We start from the raw sequence: 21,482 nt of genomic DNA, 5'->3' as shown, positions 1-21,482 counted from the left end.
TCGTGCCCCGGTCCGGGAAGATCCCACATGCCGTGGAGCGGCTGGGCCCGTGAGCCATGGCCGCTGAGCCTGCGCGTCCGGAGCCTGTGCTCCACAATGGGAGAGGCCACAACAGTGAGAGGCTCGCGTACCGCCAAAAAAAAAAAAAAAAAAAACCCTCACTGTAACATAATAGGGGGGTACCTTGTGTTCAGAATTTGTAAACCTTTCTCCAAAGTGGTTCTGCTCTTCCCTCTAAGGGGGCATTCCTTCTTTACATGGGTTATATGAAAATCCATGCCATTCTTTTTTTTTCCATTTATTATTTTAAAAACTGTAACAAGAAAATTTAAATTTATATGCATGCACATATTTTCCCAGTTGTGATCAATGTATATAGTTTGAAATGTGATTTTTTCTCTTACATGTCTGTTAGGGAATTTTTCTGTATTGCTGCAGAGTCTTCATTTTTAATGACTATCATATTTATCAAACTTAAGTAACATATACTATTAGCTTGGCATTAAAACATTGTAAGAAACTTACTTTTAACTAAATCAGAAAGCATTTTTGTCTGACGTGGCATCCCAGAGCAGTAACGGTGGATTGTAAAGCAGACTTACCAGGCCTTCATCCCCTTTTAGAGCCGCCTGGCTTTATTTGCGTGGATGCCTCTGAACTTGTCCTCTCTAATGTCACAAGCCAAAATGTGTCTTTGCCTTTATGATTTCCACACTTTCCCCACTTCCATCTATACCCAAGGTGACAGCTTTAATCCACATCCTACACATAACATACTATAGCTAGTTGAAATCTATATGGTTATTGATAAGGTTAATAGATGTCTTCACCAATTATAACATATATCCTAGTTGTTACAGATGTCAGATCAGCTTATACATGAGGTATAAAATAGGCTGGCTCATAAACTGGTTTAATCAAATCTTATTCAGGTGAGTTATGTCCTTCAAAGCAGTTTTTGGGGGTGCCACCATCTTTTACCAACCCAATACATTTCAATCTTCTAATCTCGTTCCTCTTTCTCAAGTTACAAGGAAGAGGTGCAGCATCCTGTAACAGTTCTCCCAATACGTTTATGCCTCTTTCTGAGCATAATGTTTATATGGTTTTTTTTATTTGTCAGTCTGTTTGGGGTTATCTGATTTGACGGGTAAATTTTAAAAGATCATGGATTGTATGGATGTCACCTGCAGGTTTGGGATTGATGTTAAGTAATTATACTTTGCTACCTCACATATTTTCTTCCTTCACTTTTCTGTGCCATTTCCATTTGTTTGATGTACTTACAATAATCTCTGTTGACATTTGAAGGATAGAAGCAAATGCCACTTTAAAGCTTCCTCCGTGCAGATGAGATGATAATAATACAACAAATTTTCAGGACTTGCATGGAGAAGTCAAAGCCCTTCACAGACATTAACTCATTCATCTTTACAACAGCTGCATTAGAGATAACTGTGGACAGGTATTATTGGCATTTTGCACATAGATGCTGAGGTCACCTAAGGAACGTCCAGCAAAAGCCATAGCATATTATAGTGGAAAATCCAACCCTGTTTTCAGGGCTGGCACTGAGGCCAGCAGCACAAGATGACTTGCCCAGTGTTCTACAGCCAGTCGGCAGCAAATTGGGATGGTGTTTGCCTTATATAGCCATCATTCTCCCACTTGTGTGAATGTTTTGGGGGCATGCCAGTGTCCACAGGTGGCAAGGCAGGGCCCCAGGAGGTGAAGGAAACAGAGCAAAGTAAATCAACTCAGAGCAGCCTTCGGACAGACTAGCATCCCCCTCTTTGCATGTGCATTTAAATCTGATACAGACTTTTCACACTGAACAGTTTTGGCCAGTTCTACACAGATCATTCATTTTGCCACTAACAATGAATGTAAATAGGTCACATTTTATGGATTCGGACTGCCCTGTTTATTTCATAAACCCAGTAAGTTTTTTGTGTTTTTGGTTTTTTTTGGATTTTCCCTAAAAACAGCTCTGATGGACTCTTTAACTGCAACATGGGACCTGGGAGTAGAATTTAGTGCTAATGATATAACACATTTTCTTTCTAACAAAGAAAAATAATAAAAAATTTTGTTTGCTTTGGAAAAGCCTGAACATTTGAGAGTGCTAATGCTGGGAGATGTTTTCTAACTGGCCTATAATTAGCTTTGATTCCTCCAAGCAGCCGCGTTTTCTTGGTCTGATTGTTTTTTGGACAGCAGGCTGAGACATAGCACAGGAAATGTGAAGATGGAAGAATAATTGACCATCAGAAGCCTTCTAATGACTGCCAGCCCTGATCCAAGGGCAAGGAGAATGTGTGACTTGTGAGAGATGAAGATAAATGCAGCCCCTTTCAAACAGAATTATAAGAGCCCTTCCTTAGACACCTGAGTTCAAGAAAGGATTAGTTGTCAAGATAGAGAGGTGACCGGTGAGTGCTCACCTTGGGAGGAGTCTTTGGCAGATCAGGATTTTGAGAGATAATGTCCTAAAAGAAAGCAGAGCTGAGGACTTGTTATCAGAGCCTGCATAACAATGAATAAGTCTCCTCTTACCATTTTCCCAGGCACTAAGACGTTCTGGTACATAATTTGGTTAATTTTCAGGTCCGCCTGCATCAGTAAGTGTAAGTAGAGGTTATCCGTGGTGAGCTTCAATAAGTTGACAAAGGAAGGACTCCTTCCCACATACCAGGCTGAGCGCTCTGCATCTCTCTTAGGCTCTTCCAAGAAGCTGTGATGCAGGTATCACTGGCCAGGTGACTTCTCCTAAATTTGGCATGCATTTTTTTCAATTAGGATTTATTTTAATGCACTTCAAATCAGTGAGCATTTCTTGCATTCCTTTTTTTTTTTATTGGCACATAATCGCTTTACAGTGTTGTGTTAGTTTCTGCTGTACAGTGACGTGAATCAGCTCTATGTCTACCTGTATCCCCTCCCACTTGGACCTCCCTTCCACCCCCTCCCCCCATCTTACCCATTTAGGTCGTCACAGAGCACCGAGCTGAGCTTCCTGTGCTTTATAGCATGTTCCCACTAGCTGTCTACTTTACATATGATAGTGGCATCACTTCAGTTTGGGGGGAATCAAGGTGAACAAGACAAAAACACTTTCCGTCCACAAGTTCTTAGCCTATTTCCCAAATTTTTGTCCAAATTTTAATATTGAATTTTAATGTTGAAACATTTCAAACCTACAGAAAATTTTAATAATACAGCAAAACCTATACTCTTTTCACCCAGATTTATTAGCTGTTAACATTCCTCTATATTTCCATTTCTCTGTGTGTGTATTGAGCTTTCTGAACCAGTTGAGACTATGCTGAATACATGATATTTAACCTCTGAAATTCTTCAGTTTGTACCTCCTAAAAGAAAAGATATTTTTCCTACAAAACTACAGTGCTATTATCTATTCCAAAAAAATAACACTGATAGAACAGTGTTATGCAGTCTATATTCATATTCCTTAATTTTCCCTGTAATGCTCTTTATAACTTTTTAAAAATCTACTAAAAAAAACATGCATTGTTTTTAGTTGTCATGTCTGTTTAGTCTCTTAATCCAGAAAATCTCTTTTCAGTCTTCCTTGACACTGACACTTTTGAATAGCTCAAGCCTGCTAACTTGTCAAGCACTTCACATTCTGCGTTGGTCTGATAGTTTCCCCATGATTATATTCAGCTTAAGCCTTTTTGGCAAAAATTATTACAATAAATGATGTTGTATTCATCCCTTCATCATATCAGAAGGCACATAATGTCAGTTTGTCCTTTTACTGGTGATGCTAAGCTTGATCATTTGGTTAAGATGATATTATTATTTTCATTAAAAGTACTACATGGAGTGTTAGTTGGAGACTGTCAATACCTTGCTCCCCAACATTTCACCCTGCGGCTTTAGCATCCATTGAGGTTCCTTGCTTGAACCAGTTATTACACTGGAAGCTGCAAAATGGTGCCTTGCTGATATTCTAATTCTGTTGCTCATTCCTTTAGTAGTTGTCAGTCTTCTGTAAAGGAGAGATTTTCCTCTCTCCACATGTCTTTGGGGATTCTATTTATTACGGAATGTGTTATCTGCATCACTCTCAGTATTCTCTATCTCAAAGTGCCCTAAATTTTTTTGAGCACTCTTTTGCTTTCTGGAACAAGGTGTTTCAGACTCACCCTGTACTTTGCCTGCCATAGAAGAGGGGTCTAAATGGCCAACTTTTAATACAAAGTATATTCTAAGGAAGCAATCAAGCCATTCATAAATGGAAAAGAATTATTAATTCAGCCTATAGTGGGATATAGAATCAAAGAGAGATGTACAGACTAGAAGATGATATTTGTCTTTAGCCTTGAAGGATGTACAACAAGCATAGAAAAGACTGGATAAGTTCCAAAAGGAGGGGAGATAGCAAAACTTTTCACAGGGATAGGAAGTTCCTGATCTTTTTTTTTTTTTAGTTGAAAATATTTTAGTAGTCTCTTCAGATAATATTGGGATATAGCTGATTTACAATGTTATATTAGTTTCAGGTGTACAGCAAAGTGACTCAGTTATACATATACATATATCCATTCTTTTTCAGATTCTTTTCCCATATAGGTTATCACAGAGTATTGTGGCGAGTTCCCTGTGCTATATAGTAGGTCCTTGTTGATTATCTATTTTATATATAGTAGTGTGTGTATGTTAATCCCAAACACCTAATTTATCCCTCCCCCACCTTTCCCTTTGGTAACCATAAGTTTGTTTTCGGAGTCTGTGAGTCTGTTTCTGTTTTGTAGATAAGTTCATCTGTATCATCTTTTTAGATTCCATGTATAAGTGATATCATATGATATCTGTCTTTGTTTGACTTCACTTAGTATGATAATCTCTAGGTCCATCCATGTCCCTGCAAATGACATTATTTTGTTCTTTTTTATGGCTGAGTAATATTCCATTGTATTTATGTACCACATCTTTTTTGTCCATTCCTCTGTTTATGGACATTTAGGTTGCTTCCATGTCTTGGCTATTGTAAGCAGTGCTGCTATGAACATTAGGGTGCATGTATCTTTTCAAATTATGGTTATCTCCAGATATATGCCCAGGAGTGGGATTGCTAGATCATATTGTAGTTCTATTTTTAGTTTTTTAAGGAACCTCCATACTGTTCTCCATAGTGGTTGTACCAATTTACATTCCCACCAACAGTGTAGGAGGGTTCCCTTTTCTCCACATCCTCTCCAGCATTTATTGTTTGTAGACTTTTTGATGATGGTCATTCTGACTGGTGTGAGGTGATGCCTCATTCTAATTTTGATTTGCATTTCTCTAATAGTTAGTGTCATGGAGCATCTTTTCATGTGTTTGTTGGCAATCTGTATATCTTCTTTGGAGAAATGTCTATTTAGATCTTCTGCCCAATTTTGAATTGGGTTGTTTGTTTTGATATTGAGCTGTGTGAGCTGTTTCTATATTTTGGAGATTAACCCCTTGTCAGTCACTTCGTTTGCAAATATTTTCTGCCATTCTCTGGGTTGTCTTTTCGTCTTGTTTATGATTTCCTTTGCTGTGCAAAAGCTTTTAAGTTTAATTAGGTCCCACTTGTTTATTTTTGTTTTTATTTTCATTACTCTAGGAGGTGGGTCCAGAAAGATCTTGCTGTGATTTATGTCAAGAGTGTTCTGCCTATGTTTTCCTCTAAGAGTTTTGTAGTATCTGGTCTTACATTTAGGTTTATTAAGGGAATAGCAAGTAGCATGGGGTGGCTGGCAAGTAGGTTATAGGGGAGGAACTAGATGATGAAGGGCCTTAATGTCAGGCCATGATGTTTAGGGTGGGGGGCAGGGAGGTTATAGGCAACTGGAGTCCATGAGTTATTCTTTCACATGAGAGAGACATGATCAGACAAGGCATTTAGAGGAGTGGGAAGGAGAGGTGACGATTTGGGGTAAGGAGTACAATTAAAGGACTATCTGCTACATGTCCAGGAAGGAGTCATGATATTCCTTACAGGATGTATTGATAATATATATCCTATTGGTAATTTTATGTTAGGTTTGTTTAAATTTTGCAGTTTCAGGTTTTTTTCCTACAGTTTTGCTACCTATTTTTAAACTTTCAACTTGAAGCACAGAGGACTCAGTCTGTCTCACTGCTGAGCACATGTTAAGTATCTGAGCGTTTCTGGATCCATTCCTATAATAAGGGGAAATCATTTCAAATGGATTTGATATGCTTACTTTAAATGTAATAGTACCTTTATAACATGAGACTCTATCACTCCATATCTGCAGGTGAAATGAAAATCAGTATCTGTATAATTAAATAATGTTCCTCTGCAGAAACAGATAACTGAATCTTAAATATAGTTCCCATTTCAGTAACCTAGAATCTGTACTGTCTAATCAGTACAGTAAATTTGCTACTTATTGCTCTTCAACACTTAAAATGTGACTTGTCCAAATTAAGGTATGTGGTAAGTATATATACATACCAGATTTCAAAGACTTAGTATGAAAAAGTAAAACATCTCGATAAGACATGTTAAAATGATAATATTTTAGGTATACTGGATTAAATTAATATAAAATGGCTCACTCTCAGCACTTTTATTCAACATAGTGATGGAAATCCTAGCCAGAACAATTAATTAGGTAAGAAAAAAAGGCATCCAACTTGGAAAGGAAAAAGTAAAACTGTTACTATTTGCAGGTGACATGATTATTACATGGAGAAAACCCTAAGACTTCACCAAAAAACTTAGAACTAATAAATGAATTCAGTAAAGTTGTAGGATACAAAAATCAATATAAAAATTTATTCTGCTTCCATGTACTAAAAATGAACTATCAGAAAGAGGAATTAAGAAAATCTCATTTACAATTTCATAAAAAATTAAATACCTAGAAATAAATTTAACCAAGGAGGTGAAAGATCTCTACACTGAAGACTATAAGACATTGTTAAAAGAAGTTGAAGACTAAAATAAATCAAAAGATATTCCACACTCATGGATTGGAAGAATATTTTAAAATGTTCATACTACTCAGGGAGTGCAATGAATCTACAGATCTTTGTAGCAAAATTCCAGTGGCATTTTTCACAAACATAGAACAAACAATCATAAAATTTGTACGGAACCACAAAAGACCTTGAATTGCCAAAGCAATCTTAGGAACAAAGCTGGGGGAGGACCTGCAAGATGGCAGAGCAGTAAGACATGGAGATCACCTTCCTCCCCACAAATACATCAGAAATGCATCTATATGTGGAATAACTCCTACAGAACACCCACTGAACGCTGGCAGAAGACCTCAGGCTTCCCAAAAGGCAAAAAACTCCCCACATACCTGGGTAGGGCAAAAGAAAAAAGGAAAAACAGAGACAAAAGAATAGGGATGGGACCTGCACCTCTGGGAGGGAGCTGTGAAGGGGAAAAGTTTCCACACACTAGGAAGCCCCTTCACGGGCAGAGACGGGGAGGGGGGGCGCAGTGGGGGAAGCTTGGAGCCACAGAGGAGAGTGCAGCAACAGGGGTGCAAAGGGCAAAGCAGAGAGATTCTTGCACAGAGGATCAGTGCCGACCAGCACTCACCAGCCCGAGAGGCTTGTTTGCTTACCCACTGAAGCAGATGGGGGCTAGGAGCTGAGGCTCCGGCTTTGGACGTCAGACCCCAGGGAGAGGACTGGAGTTGGCTGCATGAACACAGCCTGAAGGGGGCTAGTGCTCCACAGCTAGCCAGGAGGGAGTCTGGGAAAAAGTCTGGAACTGCCGAAGAGGCAAGAGACCATTGTTTTGGGGTGCACAAGGAGAGGGGATTCAGAGCACTGCCTAAACGAGCTCCAGAGATGGGTGTGAGCCGTGGCTATCAGTGCAGACACGAGAGATGGCATGAAACACTAACACTGCTGCTGCAGCCACCAAGAATCCCGTGTGCAAGCACAGGTCACTATCCACACCTCCCTTCCCAGGAGCCTGTGCAGCCCACCAATGCCAGGGTCCCATAATCCAGGGACAACTTCCCCGGGAAAACACACAGCATGCCTCAGGCTGCTGCAATGTCACGCCGGCCTCTGCCGCCGCACGCTCGCCCTGCATTCCGTACGCCTCCCTCCCCCCAGCCTGAGTGAGCCAGAGCCCCCTAATCAGCTGCTCCTTTAACCCCGTCCTGTCTGGGTGAAAAACAATCACCCTCAGGTGACCTACACACAGAGGCAGGGCCAAATCCAAAGCTGAGCCCTGGGAGCTGTGCGAACAAAGAAGAGAAAGGGAAATCTCTCCCAGCAGCCTCAGGAGCACCAGATTAAATCTCCACAGTCAACTCGATGTACCTGTATCTGTGGAATACCTGAACAGACAACAAATCATCCCAAAACTGAGGCAGTGGACTTTGGGAGCAGCTGTAGACTTGGGGTTTGCTTTGTGTCTAATTTGTTTCTAGTTTTATGTTTATCTTAGTTTAGTATTTAGAGCTTATTATCATTGGTAGATTTGTTTATTGATTTTGTTGCTCTCTTTTATTTTGTTATATCTATATATTATTAACTTTTTCTCTTTGAGTGTGTATGTGTATGCTTTTGTGTGATTTTGTCTGTATAGGTTCACTTTTACCATCTGTCCTAGGGTTCTATCTGTCTGATTTTTTTTAGTATAGTTTTTACTGCTTGTTATCATTGGTGGATTTGTATATTGGTTTGGTTGCTCTATTCTTCTTATTTTTAATTTTTAATTTTTTATTTTAATAACTTTATTTTTTTCTTCTTTCTTCTTTTCTTTTCTCCCTTTTCTTCTGAGCTGTGTGGCTGACAGGGTCTTGCTGCTCCGCCCGGGTGTCAGACATGAGCCTCTGACGTGGGAGAGCCAAGTTCAGGACATTGCTCCACCACAGACCTCCCAGCCCCTCATAATATCAGTCGGCAAGAGTTCTCCCAGAGATCTCCATCTCAATGCTAAGACCCAGCTCCACTTCAACGACCAGCAAGCTCCAGTGCTAGACACCCCATGCCAAACAACTAGCAGGAAAGGAACACAACCCTACCCATTAGCAGAGAGGCTGCCTAAAATCATAACAAGATCACAGACACCCCAAAAAACACTACTGGACACAGCCCTGCCCACCAGAAAGACGAAATCCAGCCTCATCCACCAGAACACAGGCACCAGTCCCCTCCACCAGGAAGCCAACACAACACACTGAACCAACCTTACCCATTGGGGGCAGACACCAAAAACAACAAGAACTACAAACCTGCAGCCTGTGGAAAGGAGACCCCAAACACGGTAAGGTAGGCAAAATGAGAAGACAGAGAAACACACAGCAGATGAAGGAGCAAGGTAAAAACCCACCAGACCAAACAAATGAAGAGGAAACAGGCACTCTACCTGAAAAAGTATTCATAGTAATGATAGTAAGAGGATCCAAAATCTTGGAAATAGAATGGAGAAAATATAAGAAACGTTTAAAAAGGACCTAAAGGAACTAAATAGCAAACACACAATGATAAACAACACAATAAATGAAATTAAACATACTCTAGAAGGAATCAATAGCAGAATAACTGAGACAGAAGAACGGATAAGTAACCTGGAAGATAAAATAGTGGAAATAACTATTGCAGAGCAGAATAAAGAAAAAAGAATGAAAAGAATTGAGGACAGTCTCAGAGACCTCTGGGACAACATTAAATGCACCAACATTCAAATTACAGGGGTCCCAGAAGAAGAGAAAAAGAAAGGGGCTGAGAAAATACTTGAAGAGATTATACTTGAAAACTTCCCTAATACGGGAAAGAAAATAGTCACCCAAGTCCAGGAAGCACAGAGAGTTCCATACAGGATAAATCCAAGGAGAAACATGCCAAGACACATATTAATCAAACTATAAAAAATTAAATGCAAAGAAAAATATTAAAAGCAGCAAGGGAAAAGCAATAAATAGCATACAAGGGAATCCCCATAAGGTTAACAGCTGATCTTTCAGCAGAAACTCTGTAAGCCAGAAGGGAGTGGCAGAACATATTTAAAGTGATGAAAGGGGAAAACCTACAACCAAGATTACTCTACACAGCAAGGATCTCATTCAGATTTGATGGAGAAATTAAAACCTTTACAGACAAGCAAAAGCTAAGAGAATTCAGCACCACCAAACCAGCTTTACAACAAATGCTAAAGGAACTTTTCTAGGCAGGAAACACAAGAGAAGGAAAAGACCTACAAATTCAAACCCAAAACAATTAAGAAAATGGTAATAGGAGCATACATATTGATAATTACCTTAAATGTAAGTGGATTAAATGCTCCAACCAAAAGACATAGACTAGCTGAATGGTTATAAAAACAAGACCCATATAAATGCTGTCTACAGGAGACCCACTTCAGACTTAGGGGCACATACAGACTGAAAGTGAGGGGAAGGAAAAAGATATTCCATGCAAATGGAAATCAGAAGAAAGCTGGAGTGGCAATTCTCATAGCAGACAAAATAGACTTTAAAATAAAGACTCTTACAAGAGACAAAGAAGGACACTACATAATGATCAAGGGATATATCCAAGAAGAAGATACAACAATTGTAAATATTTATGCACCCAGCATAGGAGCACCTCAATACATAAGGCAAATGATAACAGCCATAAAGGGGAAATCGACAGTAACACAATCATAGTAGGGGACTTTACCACCCCACTTTCACCAGTGGACAGATTGATCATCCAAAATGAAAATAAATAAACACAAGCTTTAAATGACACATTAAATAGGTGGACTTAGTTGATATTTATAGGACATTCCATCCAAAAACAGCAAAATATACTTTCTTCTCAAGTGCTCATGGAGCATTCTCCAGGACAGACCATATCTTAGGTCACAAATCAAGCCTTGGTAAATTTTGAAACTTGAAGGCATATCAAGTATCTTTTCTGACCACAATACTGTAAGACTAGATATCAGTTACAGGAAAAAAACTGTAAAAAATACAAACACATGGAGGCTAAACAACACACGAGTAAATAACCAAGAGATCACTGAAGAAATCAAAGAAGAAATCAAAAAATACCTAGAAACAAATGACAATGAAAACACAATGACCCAAAACCTATGGGATGCAGCAAAATCAGTTCTAAGAGGGAAGTTTATAGCAATACAATCCTACCTCAAGAAACAAGAAACATCTCAAACAACCTAACCTTACACCTAAAGCAATTAGAGAAAGAGGAACAAAAAAATGCACAGTTAGCAGGAGGAAAGAAATCATAATGATCAGATCAGAAATAAATGAAAAAGAAATGAAAGACACAATAGCAAAGATCAATAAAACTAAAAGCTGGTTCTTTGAGAAGATAAACAAAATTGATAAACCATTAGCCAGACTCATCAAGAAAAAAAGGGAGAAGACTCAAATCAACAGAATTAGAAATGAAAAAGGAGAAGTAACAACTGACACTGCAGAAATACAAAGGATCATGAGAGATTATTACAAGCAACTCTATGCCAATAAAATGGACAACCTGGAAGAAATGGACAAATTCTTAGAAAAGCACAGCCTTCTGAGACTTAACCAGGAAGAAACAGAAAATATAAACAGACAAATCACAAGCACTGAAATTGAAACTGTGATTTAAAATCTTCCAACAAATAAAAGCCCAGGACCAGATGTCTTCACAGGCAAATTCTATCAAACATTTGGAGAAGAGCTAACACCTATCCTTCTCAAACTCTTCAAAACATGGCAGAGGGAAGAACACTCCCAAACTCATTCTACAAGGCCACCATAACCACGATATCAAAACTAGACAAAGATGTCACAAAGAAAGAAAACTACAGGCCAATATCACTGATGAACATAGATGCAAAAATCCTCAACAAAATACTAGCAAACAGAATCCAAGAGCGCATTAAAAAGATCATACACCATGATCAAGTGGGGTTTATTCCAGGAATGCAAGAATTCTTCAATATATGCAAATCAATCAATGCGATACCCCATAGTAACAAATTGAAGAATAAAACCATATGATCATCTCAATAGATGCAGAGAAAGCTTTCGACAAAATTCAACACCCATTTATGATAAAAACTCTCCAGAAAGGAGGCATAGAGGGTACTTACCTCAACATAATAAAGGCCATATATGACAAACCTACAGCCAACATCGTTCTCAATGGTGAAAAACTGAAACCATTTCCACTAAGATCAGGAACAAGACAAGGTTTCCCACTCTCACCACTATTATTCAACATAGTTTTGGAAGTTTTAGCCACAGTAATCAGAGATGAAAAAGAAAGAAAAAGAATCCAAATCGGAAAAGAAATAAAACTGTCACTGTTTGCCGATGACATGATACTATACATACAGAATCCTAAAGATGCCACCAGAAAACTACTAGAGCTAATCAATGAATTTGGTAAAGTAGCAGGATGCAAAATTAATGCACAGAAATCTCTTGCATTCCTATACATTAATGATGAAAAATCTGAAAGAGAAATTAAAGAAACACTCCCATTTACCATTGCAACAAAAAGAATAAAATACCTAGGAATAAATCTACCTAAGGAGACAAAAGACCTGTATGCAGATGAAAGAAATTAAAGATGATACAAACAGATGGAGAGATATACCATGTTCTTGGATTGGAAGAATCAACATTGTGAAAATGCCTATACTACCCAAAGCAATCAGCAGAGTCAATGCAATCCCTAACAAACTACCAATAGTATTTTTCACAGAACTAGAACAAAAAATTTCACAATTTGTATGGGAGCACAAAGGACCCCAAATAGCCAAAGCAATCTTGAGAAAGACAAATGGAGCTAGAGGAATCAGGCTCCCGGACTTCAGACTATACTACGAAGCTACAGTAATCAAGACAGTATGGTGCTGGCACAAAAACAGAAAGATAGATCAATGGAACAGGATAGAAAGCCCAGAGATAAACCCATGCACATATGGTCACCTTATCTTTGTTAAAGGAGGCAAGAATATATAATGGAGAAAAGACAGCCTCTTCAATAAGTGGTGCTGGGAAAACTGGACAGCTACATGTAAGAGAATGAAATTAGAACACTCCCTAACAGCATACACTAAAGTAAACTCAAAATGGATTAAAGACTTAAATGTAAGGCCAGACACTATAAAACCCTTAGAGGAAAACATAGGCAGAATGCTCTATGAAATAAATCACAATAGGATCCTTTTTGACCCACCTCCTAGAGAAATGGAAATAAAAACAAAAATTAAAAAATGGGACCTAATGAAACTTAAAAGCTCTTGCACAGCAAAGGAAACCATAAAGAAGACAGAAAGACACCCCTCAGAATGGGAGAAGATATTTGCAAATGAAGCAATTGACAAAGATTAATCTCCAAAATATACAAGCAACTCATGCAGCTCAATATCAAAGAAACAAACAACCCAATCCAAAAATGGGCAGAAGACCTAAATAGACATTTCTCCAAAGAAGATATACAGATTGCCAACAAACATATGAAAGGATGCTCAACATCAGTAATCATGAGAGAAATGCAAATCAAAACTACAATGAGGTATCACCTCACAGTGGTCAGAATGGCCATCAGAAAATCTACAAACAGTAAATGCTGGAGAGGGGGTGGAGAAAAGGGAACCCTCTTGCTCTGTTGGTGGGAATGTAAATTGATACAGCCACTATGGAGAACAGTAGGGAGGTTCCTTAAAAAACTACAAATAGAACTACCATACAATGCAGCAATCCCAATACAGGGCATATACTCTGAGAAAACCATAATTCAAAAAGAGTCATGCACCACAACGTTCATTGCAGCACTATTTACAATAGCCAGGACATGGAAGCAACCTAAGTGTCCATCGACAGATGAATGGATAAAGAAGATGTGGCACATATATACAATGAAATATTACTCAGCCATAAAAAGAAACGAAATTGAGTTACTTGTAGTGAGGTGGATGGACCTGTTGTCTGTCATACAGAGTGAAGTAAGTTAGAAAGAGAAAAACAAATACCATATGCTAACACATATATATGGAATCTGAAAAACAAAAAAAGGTTCTGAAGAACCTAGGGGCAGGGCAGGAATAAAGATGCAGACATAGAGAATGGACTTGAGGACATGGGGAGGCGGAAGGGTAAGCTGAGACGAAGTGAGAGAGTGGCATGGACATCTATACACTACCAAATGTAAAATAGATAGCTAGTGGGAAGCTGCCACATAGCACAGGGAGATCAGCTCAGTGCTTTGTGACTACCTAGAGGGGTGGGATATGGAGGGTGGGAGGGAGGCACAAGAGGGAGGGGATATGGGGATATATGTATATGTATAGCTGATTCACTTTGTTATACAGCTGCAACTAACACAGCAATATAAAGCAATTTTACTCCAATAAAAATGCTTAAGAAAAAATGAACAAAGCTGGAGGAATCATGCTTCCTGATTGTAAACTATATTTCAAATAAAAGAAGACACATAGGTCAAGTGGAACCAAACAGCCCAGAAATAAATCCATGCATATATGGTCAATTAATTTTCAACAAAAAAGACAAAAATATACAATGGAGAAAGGGCAATCCCTTCAACAAATGGTGTTGGGAAAACTAGATGTACACATGCAAAAAGAAGGAAACTAGACCTCTATCTTACACCATACCCAAAAATGAACTGAAAATGGATTAAAGATTTTAACATAAGACCTGAACCATAAAACTCCTAGAAGGAAACATACAGAAAAAGCTCCTTGCCATCCACTCTGCAGTGATTTGTTTTGATTTGACCCCCAAAGGAAAGGCAACAAAAGCAAAAAAGTAATAAGTGGGACTACATTGAACTAAGAAGCCTCTATGCAGGAAAGGAAGCCATCTTCTGCAAAGGAAACCAACAACAAAATTGAAAATCAACCTACTAAAATGGAGAAAATGTTTGCCAATATATCAGATAAGGAATTAATATCCAAAATATATAAAGCACTCATACAATAGCAAAAAAAAAAATTTTTTAAATGGGCGGAGGATCTGAATAGACTTTTTTCCCATAGAAGACACATACAGATGGACAACTGGTCATGAAAATGTGCTCAGCCTCACTAATCATCAGGGAAATGCACATCAAAACCACCTCACACCTGTTAGCATGGCTATTATCAAAAAGACAAGATAACAAGTGCTGTGAAGGCTGTAGAGAGAAGGGAACCCTCGTGCACTGTTGGTGGGAATGTAAATTGGTGCAGCCACTGTGGAGAACAGTAGGGAGGTTCCTCAAAAAATTGAAAACAGAACTTCTATCTAACCCAGCAATCCCCCTTGTGGGTATTTATCCAAAGGAAACGAAAATGCTAACTTGAAAGGATTATCTGTGCCCCCATGTTCACTGCAGTATTATTTACAATAGCCAAGACATGGAAACAACTTTAAGAACTTTAAGTGTCCATCAGTGGATGAATGGATAAAGAAAATGTGAGATTTTGTAAATACACACACCCACACAGGAATATTACTTGGCCATAAAAAAGAAGGAAACCTTACCATCTGCAGCAACATGGACGGACTCTGAGGGCATTATGCTAAGTGAAGTAAGTCAGACAGAGAAAGACAAACACAGGATGATCTGATATATATGTGGAATGTAAAAAATACACTAAAAACCAGTCTCATAGATACAAAGAACATACTGGTGATTGCCAGAAGTGGGGGGTGAGAGGGTGGAAGAAATGAGTAAAGGTGATCACAAGGTACAAACTTCCAGTTATAAAATAAATAAGTCATGGGGATGTGATATACAGCATGATGACTATAGTTGAGAACACTGAACTGAATATTTGAAACTTGCTAAGAGAGTAGATGCTGCATGTACTCTACACCTCTAAACTAGAAATAGTTTGACTTGCTGCCTTTAAGAAAATGAAAACGCAATATAGCAATTTAATTTTTGAAAAGTTTCAAGAACCACTGTAAGTCTAAATGCTGTTTTATAGGATACAATTTTAATAGTAATCCTGCCAGGAGTTTCTATTTTAAAGTGTAAATTAGCAATTTTTAAATAGAAAGTTTGTCTCACGTATATACATACAAAGACATTTTTAAGATCTCTAGTTCGAAAAATTAAAATTGTAAAGACCAGTCACAGTGAACTGATTTTAGAGGTAGTATGGTTTGCTTTAATGCTAACGAAATCTGAGTCACATTTTCTTAACGTATAGCCATTACTCCAACGAGGCTAAGCATCTTCAGAGAATAATTGATGGATGTAGAGCATACAGTGGTTCCATTATGTTGAAGTAGTTAATGATGTCCAGTAAGCCTAATTAACTCCTAGAACTTAACCTAATATTCCAGGATGGTAGGGAACCTTGGGATTCAGCATAATAGGCTTATTAAACATGTACCTGTGTGGTAGAAACAGTACTACGTTAAGTCTTAGAGTGGTTTTATCAGTCTCACTAAGTCATCCACTTAGCCTACTCTGTCAGGCTGTTGACAGTTCTATACTTCAGGGAAACAGACCAGCATCAATTCTCTTTTTAGAGCTCCTCAAAGTATTGCTTTAACCTCCCATAGTGTGTCTAACAACTTTTGTGATCATCATAGCCTGTGGATTTAACCTCTCTGAGCTTCCTTTTCCTCATCTGTAAACTACAGATAAAAGCCTGCTGTACCTTGAACACTGTAAGTGCTCAGATAATGTCTTGAATGAATGAGAATTACTCCATCCCAAATACCACCTCTTTGAGTAGCATCTCCCAGACAAAGTTTGTTCACTCCCTTCTCATTTACTCTCTCAGTTTTGTTGATTTTTAGATACATTTGCATTACCTTTTAAATAATTTATTTATTTTTATAAGATAACCAGTGTCCATCCACAGATTCTTGGGAAGCCAGGCCTCTGGGGGATTCCTCCCCATTCCACTAGAATATACAGACCATTCTGACTCCATCCTTATTAGCTCCTGCCTCCTGCTTCCATCCTATCCACTGAATTGGACTATATATACGTCTTCACCTTTTACTAAAATGTGAAGTCCTTGAAAGCAGACACACTCATGTTTGTATCCTTAATGCCAGCACAGGGTATAACCTTCATAAATATCTGTCAAACAAATGAGTTTGCACATGTATGCAGATGACACCTGAAATGATTTTAAGCATCACACATAACCTAGCCTGGCAAAGTTTATCTCATTCTGTCTCTCAGCTGGCTATAAACTATTCACTTGAATTAAGGCATTTGCTTATTGTTCAAATCATGACATCTCTCTTTTTTCATTTTAAAAGACTCTTAAGGTAGGAGAGGAAAATCTGATCTACTTTATTGACAAAATAACGGAAGAAAGCAGAAGGGATGGAAATTCCTTGAATACTTACTGTGTGTTAGAATTTTGACTATATAATCCATACAACTTCTCTGTGAAGCAGACATTATTATCCACATTTTGCATATGAGGAAACTGAAGTCAGAAGGTTAAAGAAAGGAGTTCATATAGAGCTAGAGAGTGGTAAAGCCAAGGTTTGAACCTAGGTCTGACTTACTAACCTCATCATGACAGGGTCCATAGTTTTTGACAGCAAGATGCCTCCTCTGTAAAAAAAACACCTGAGCAGAACAATCACACAGGTGCAGAGGGAACAAATGCTTGCTGCTCTTGCTTTCCAATGCTTGAGAGCATCAGAGGCCTGCAAAGTACTCCTTTACACTCTGTCAACCAGTTCAAAAGAGCACAGCCCACTAAACCAGCTTGCAGAGTAAGGTAAGAAGCCAGGACAAATGGCCCTACCTCCCTCCAACTGACAGGAAAAGAGCTGAATACTTGAATTCTACCAATTTGCCAGCCTCTGCTTTGCAGTCTTCAGTCTTTCCAGCTTTGGAGAAAAGCTATAGGACATCACTGAAAGCAATAGAATATTAAGTGCCTAATTCTCAACCTTTCCTTTGGGAAAGAAAATACTTTGAAATAATGGATGAAAATTATAAAATCAGTTTTCATGTTTCTCATATTCTTAAGTTCTGTTTCTCTAAAATATGAAAAGCTCAGAGTCAGACTATGCCTCTGTGTTCCCTAATATAATTCACATTAAATTTCATTGGAAGAGGAACTTAACCCATCCTCACCAGCCAATATTCTATCATTAGACTACAACTGTTCTTAAAACAACTGATGATCATGTCTTTTAAGCAAATAGATAAGACACAACTTTTATATTCAAACAGATCAAGCAATTTTAGGTTATGTTTATCGCAGATTACATGGTTGCTTATAGTTTTACACATGGCTATCACTTTTATTTTTGTCTATAGTTAAAAACAGCACTTGATCTGAGTGACTGGTTATCTCAGAACAACTATGTTTAGCTCTGCTGTACTCTCTGCAAACAAAAATGGAAAAAATCTGAATCTAGATAGGTTCTAAATGTTGAATTGAAAGTAAATGTTCAGCTAGCCAAAGTTTTGGACGAGTCCTCTGGAGTAGAAATGAAAAAGTAATTTGTGAAGGAGTGACATCATCAAGATGGAAATATAGGTCGTTCCCAACTTCAGTCCCCTTCACAAGAAGACCAACTAATAACTATCTATAGACAAGACACCATTGTGAAAATCCTAGAACACAGGGGTGAGGCTGAAGGCACCCCCTGTATCACAGAGAATGAGGTAGGACCACATTACAAAAGTTAAGAGGAGCAGCTACACTCTGACCACATCACTCCTCCCCCAGGCTGGCTCCCCAGGCCTGCAGTTCCTCCGGGGGAAAAGAAAGTCCAGGTGGACACCCAGCTCCTCCAGCATCATGGGTCATGTCTCAGGATGCCTTCTCAGGTCTTGCCTTATGGGCATCTAAGGGGACTTGGGGACGTGACTGTGACAGAGAAGGGGGAAGGGGTTTATAGCAACGAGTCCTCGGATTGTGGCCCTGTTCCTACTCCCAGTGGTGCCCAAGTAGAAGTCCCAACCAGCCGCTCTGCTCATCTGCAGAGCCAAGATCATGGTCCATTCTGACCAGGGAACTTGGCAGGGCACAGATCTGCCTGATTCAGGACTCCAGACAGTGAGCCCTTGCCAGCCATGGAGCCTGTTCTGCCACTCCATCTGGACAGGAAAGCTAATTCATAGCCCCGCCCATTGCTGAATACCACCTCCAGCCCTACTGACCAGGAAACCTAACCAGAGCTCCTGGGAATCTGTGTAGTCCATCCTGCAACCACAGTTACAGCAGCACTTGAATGGAGAGCCTGGCCAGTGGCCCTGCCCATCTGCAGAGTCAGGATGGTGGCCTGTCAGGCCAGGGAACTTGGTGCATGATTCTGCCTAATTTGGCCCCCAAATAAGAGATGTGTCAGCCTTAGAGCCTGTCTGGTGGCTCCGCCCAGGCAGGGAAACTAATTCATAGTCCTACCCACTGTTAAATATAGCCTTCAGCATGCCCAACCAGGAAACCTAACCAGACACATGGGAAACTATGTAGCCCAGGGGTCCCCAACCCCTGGGCCGCAGACCCTATTAGGAACTGGGCCGCACAGCAGGTGGGGAGCAGCAGGCCGGCGAGTGAAGCTTCATCTGCTGCTCCCCTTCGCCCCCCACCTTGCATCACCGCCTGAACCATCCCCCCACCTCCCGCCCCGGCCCGTGGAAAAATTGTCTTCCACAAAACCGGTCCCCAGTGCCAAAAAGGTTGGGGACCACTGGCATAGCCCATCCTACAGCCCCACTTACAGTGATACCTGAGCAGAGAGCACAACCAGTGGTTCCCACCATTTGCACTGCAAAACCAGCAACTCTGCCTGGCCAGAGAATTTGGCACACAGTCCTGCCTGATCTGGGTCCTTAAACAATGGGCTGTGCTGGCCATGGGGTCCAGTCTGCTGTCCTGGTCAAGCAGGGAAGCTACATCGTAGCCCCAACTACTGCTAAATATAGTACCGAGTCCTGACCATCCAGGAAGCCTGACCAGAGAACCCAGGCAACCACAGCACAGAGCCCCATCCAACCGCCTCACTTGGGCAGAGAACCAAGCGAGCAGTCCTATCCAGCTGTTGTCGGCCGCGACACATACCCCACAACCTCAGCGCTCAGGCAGTGGCCTTGCCCACAAAGAAGACCCTAACAGCAGGCTCCCCCTGCCCAAGGAGTCTGTCAGCTCACATGTCCAGAACCCCAAGGTGAGCTGACTGGTGAAGGACTGTCTCTGCCAAGGCACACCTGTAAAGTCTAGAAGAAGAGACTGTTTACTCAAATGAGCAGATACCAATGTAAGAAATCAAGGATCAGGAAAAATCAGGTAAACATGACACCACCAATGGAAACTAATAAAATGCCAATAACTGACCCTAAAGAAATGGAAATCTATGAACTTCAACGAATTCAGAATAATCCTCTTAAAAGAAGTTCAGTGCACTACAAGACAGATAACTTAACAAAATTCGGGGGGGAAAATTGCATGAACAAAACAAGATGAAGAAAAAAAAACAGAAACATCAAAAATAAACCAAACAGAAGTCCTAGGGCTAAAGAATACAATGACTGAACTGTAAAGTTCAATAGAGAGCTTCAAAATCAGAATTGACCATGCAGAAGAAAGAATCAGTGATAGAGAAAGAATCAGTGACAGGGTATTTGAATTTATCCAGTCAGAGGAACAAAAGAATAAAAAGAAGGAAAAAGAGTGAAGAAAGCCTATGGAACTTACAGGACACCATTAGAAGAAACAATATCTGCATTATGGGTACCCCAGAAGGAGAAAGAGAAAGTGACAGAAAGTGTATATAAAGCAATAATGGCTGAAAATGGGAAAAAAAAATGGACATACAAATCCATGAGGCCCAAAGGACCCCAAATAGATTAAACCAAATAGTTCCAAAAGACAGAAAGAGAATTTTCAAAGCAACAAGAGAAAGCAACACATTACATACAAGGGAATCCCCATAATGGGCAGATTTCTCAAAAGAAACTTTTCAGGCCAGGAGAGAAGGGGTAATATATTCAAAATATTGAAAGAAAAAATATCTGTCAGGCTTCCCTGGTGGCGCAGTGGTTGAGAGTCCACCTGCCGATGCAGGGGACACGGGTTCGTGCCCCGGTCCGGGAAGATCCCACATGTCATGGAGCAGCTAGGCCCGTGAGCCATGGCTGCTGAGCCTGCGCATCCGGAGCCTGTGCTCCACGACAGGAGAGGCCACAACAGTGAGAGGCCCGCGTACCACAAAAAAAAAAAAAAAATCTGTCAACAACAGTACTATACCTGGCAAACCTGTCCTTCAGAAATGAAGGGGAGATAAATAAGTGCCTGAACAAACAAAAGCTGATTGAGTTTATCACCACTAGGCCTGCCTTACAAGAAATGCTAAAGGGAGTTCTTCAAGCAGAAATAAAGTGATGCTAATTTACATGATAAAATCAGGTGAACACAGGTATAAGACTTCCTGGTATTGGTAAATAATCAAAGTTATTTAATATGGTAACAGTGGTGCATAATTCTCTTACAACTCTAGTTTAAAAGTTTTAAAATGTATTTTAAAAACCCCATA

The 21,482-nt window shown here is 39.7% G+C and overlaps 1 protein-coding gene across 3 annotated transcripts in view; it reads left to right on the top strand.

The window, feature by feature from the left end:
* Positions 1-21,482, top strand: part of TPK1 (thiamin pyrophosphokinase 1) — a 348,926-nt gene that overhangs the window by 317,944 nt on the left and 9,500 nt on the right. Inside the window, exon 9 of one of the 3 annotated variants that reach the window (XM_081243935.1) lies at positions 8,795-14,218. The exons of 1 other annotated variant lie outside the window; for it this stretch is intronic. In XM_081243935.1, the coding sequence (XP_081100061.1) occupies positions 8,795-8,835 (41 nt within the window). In that variant the 3' untranslated portion in view covers positions 8,836-14,218. Of the gene's footprint in view, positions 1-8,779; positions 14,219-21,482 lie in introns of those variants that run through there. One more of the 3 variants, XM_081243934.1, reaches the window with a different exon arrangement.

This window comes from Mesoplodon bidens, assembly GCF_964165515.1.
Source record: "Mesoplodon bidens genome assembly, chromosome: 9".
Lineage (NCBI taxonomy): Eukaryota > Metazoa > Chordata > Mammalia > Artiodactyla > Ziphiidae > Mesoplodon > Mesoplodon bidens.
The sequence above is the reverse complement of the archived record's forward strand: the minus strand, read 5'-3'. Positions and strand labels throughout refer to the sequence as shown.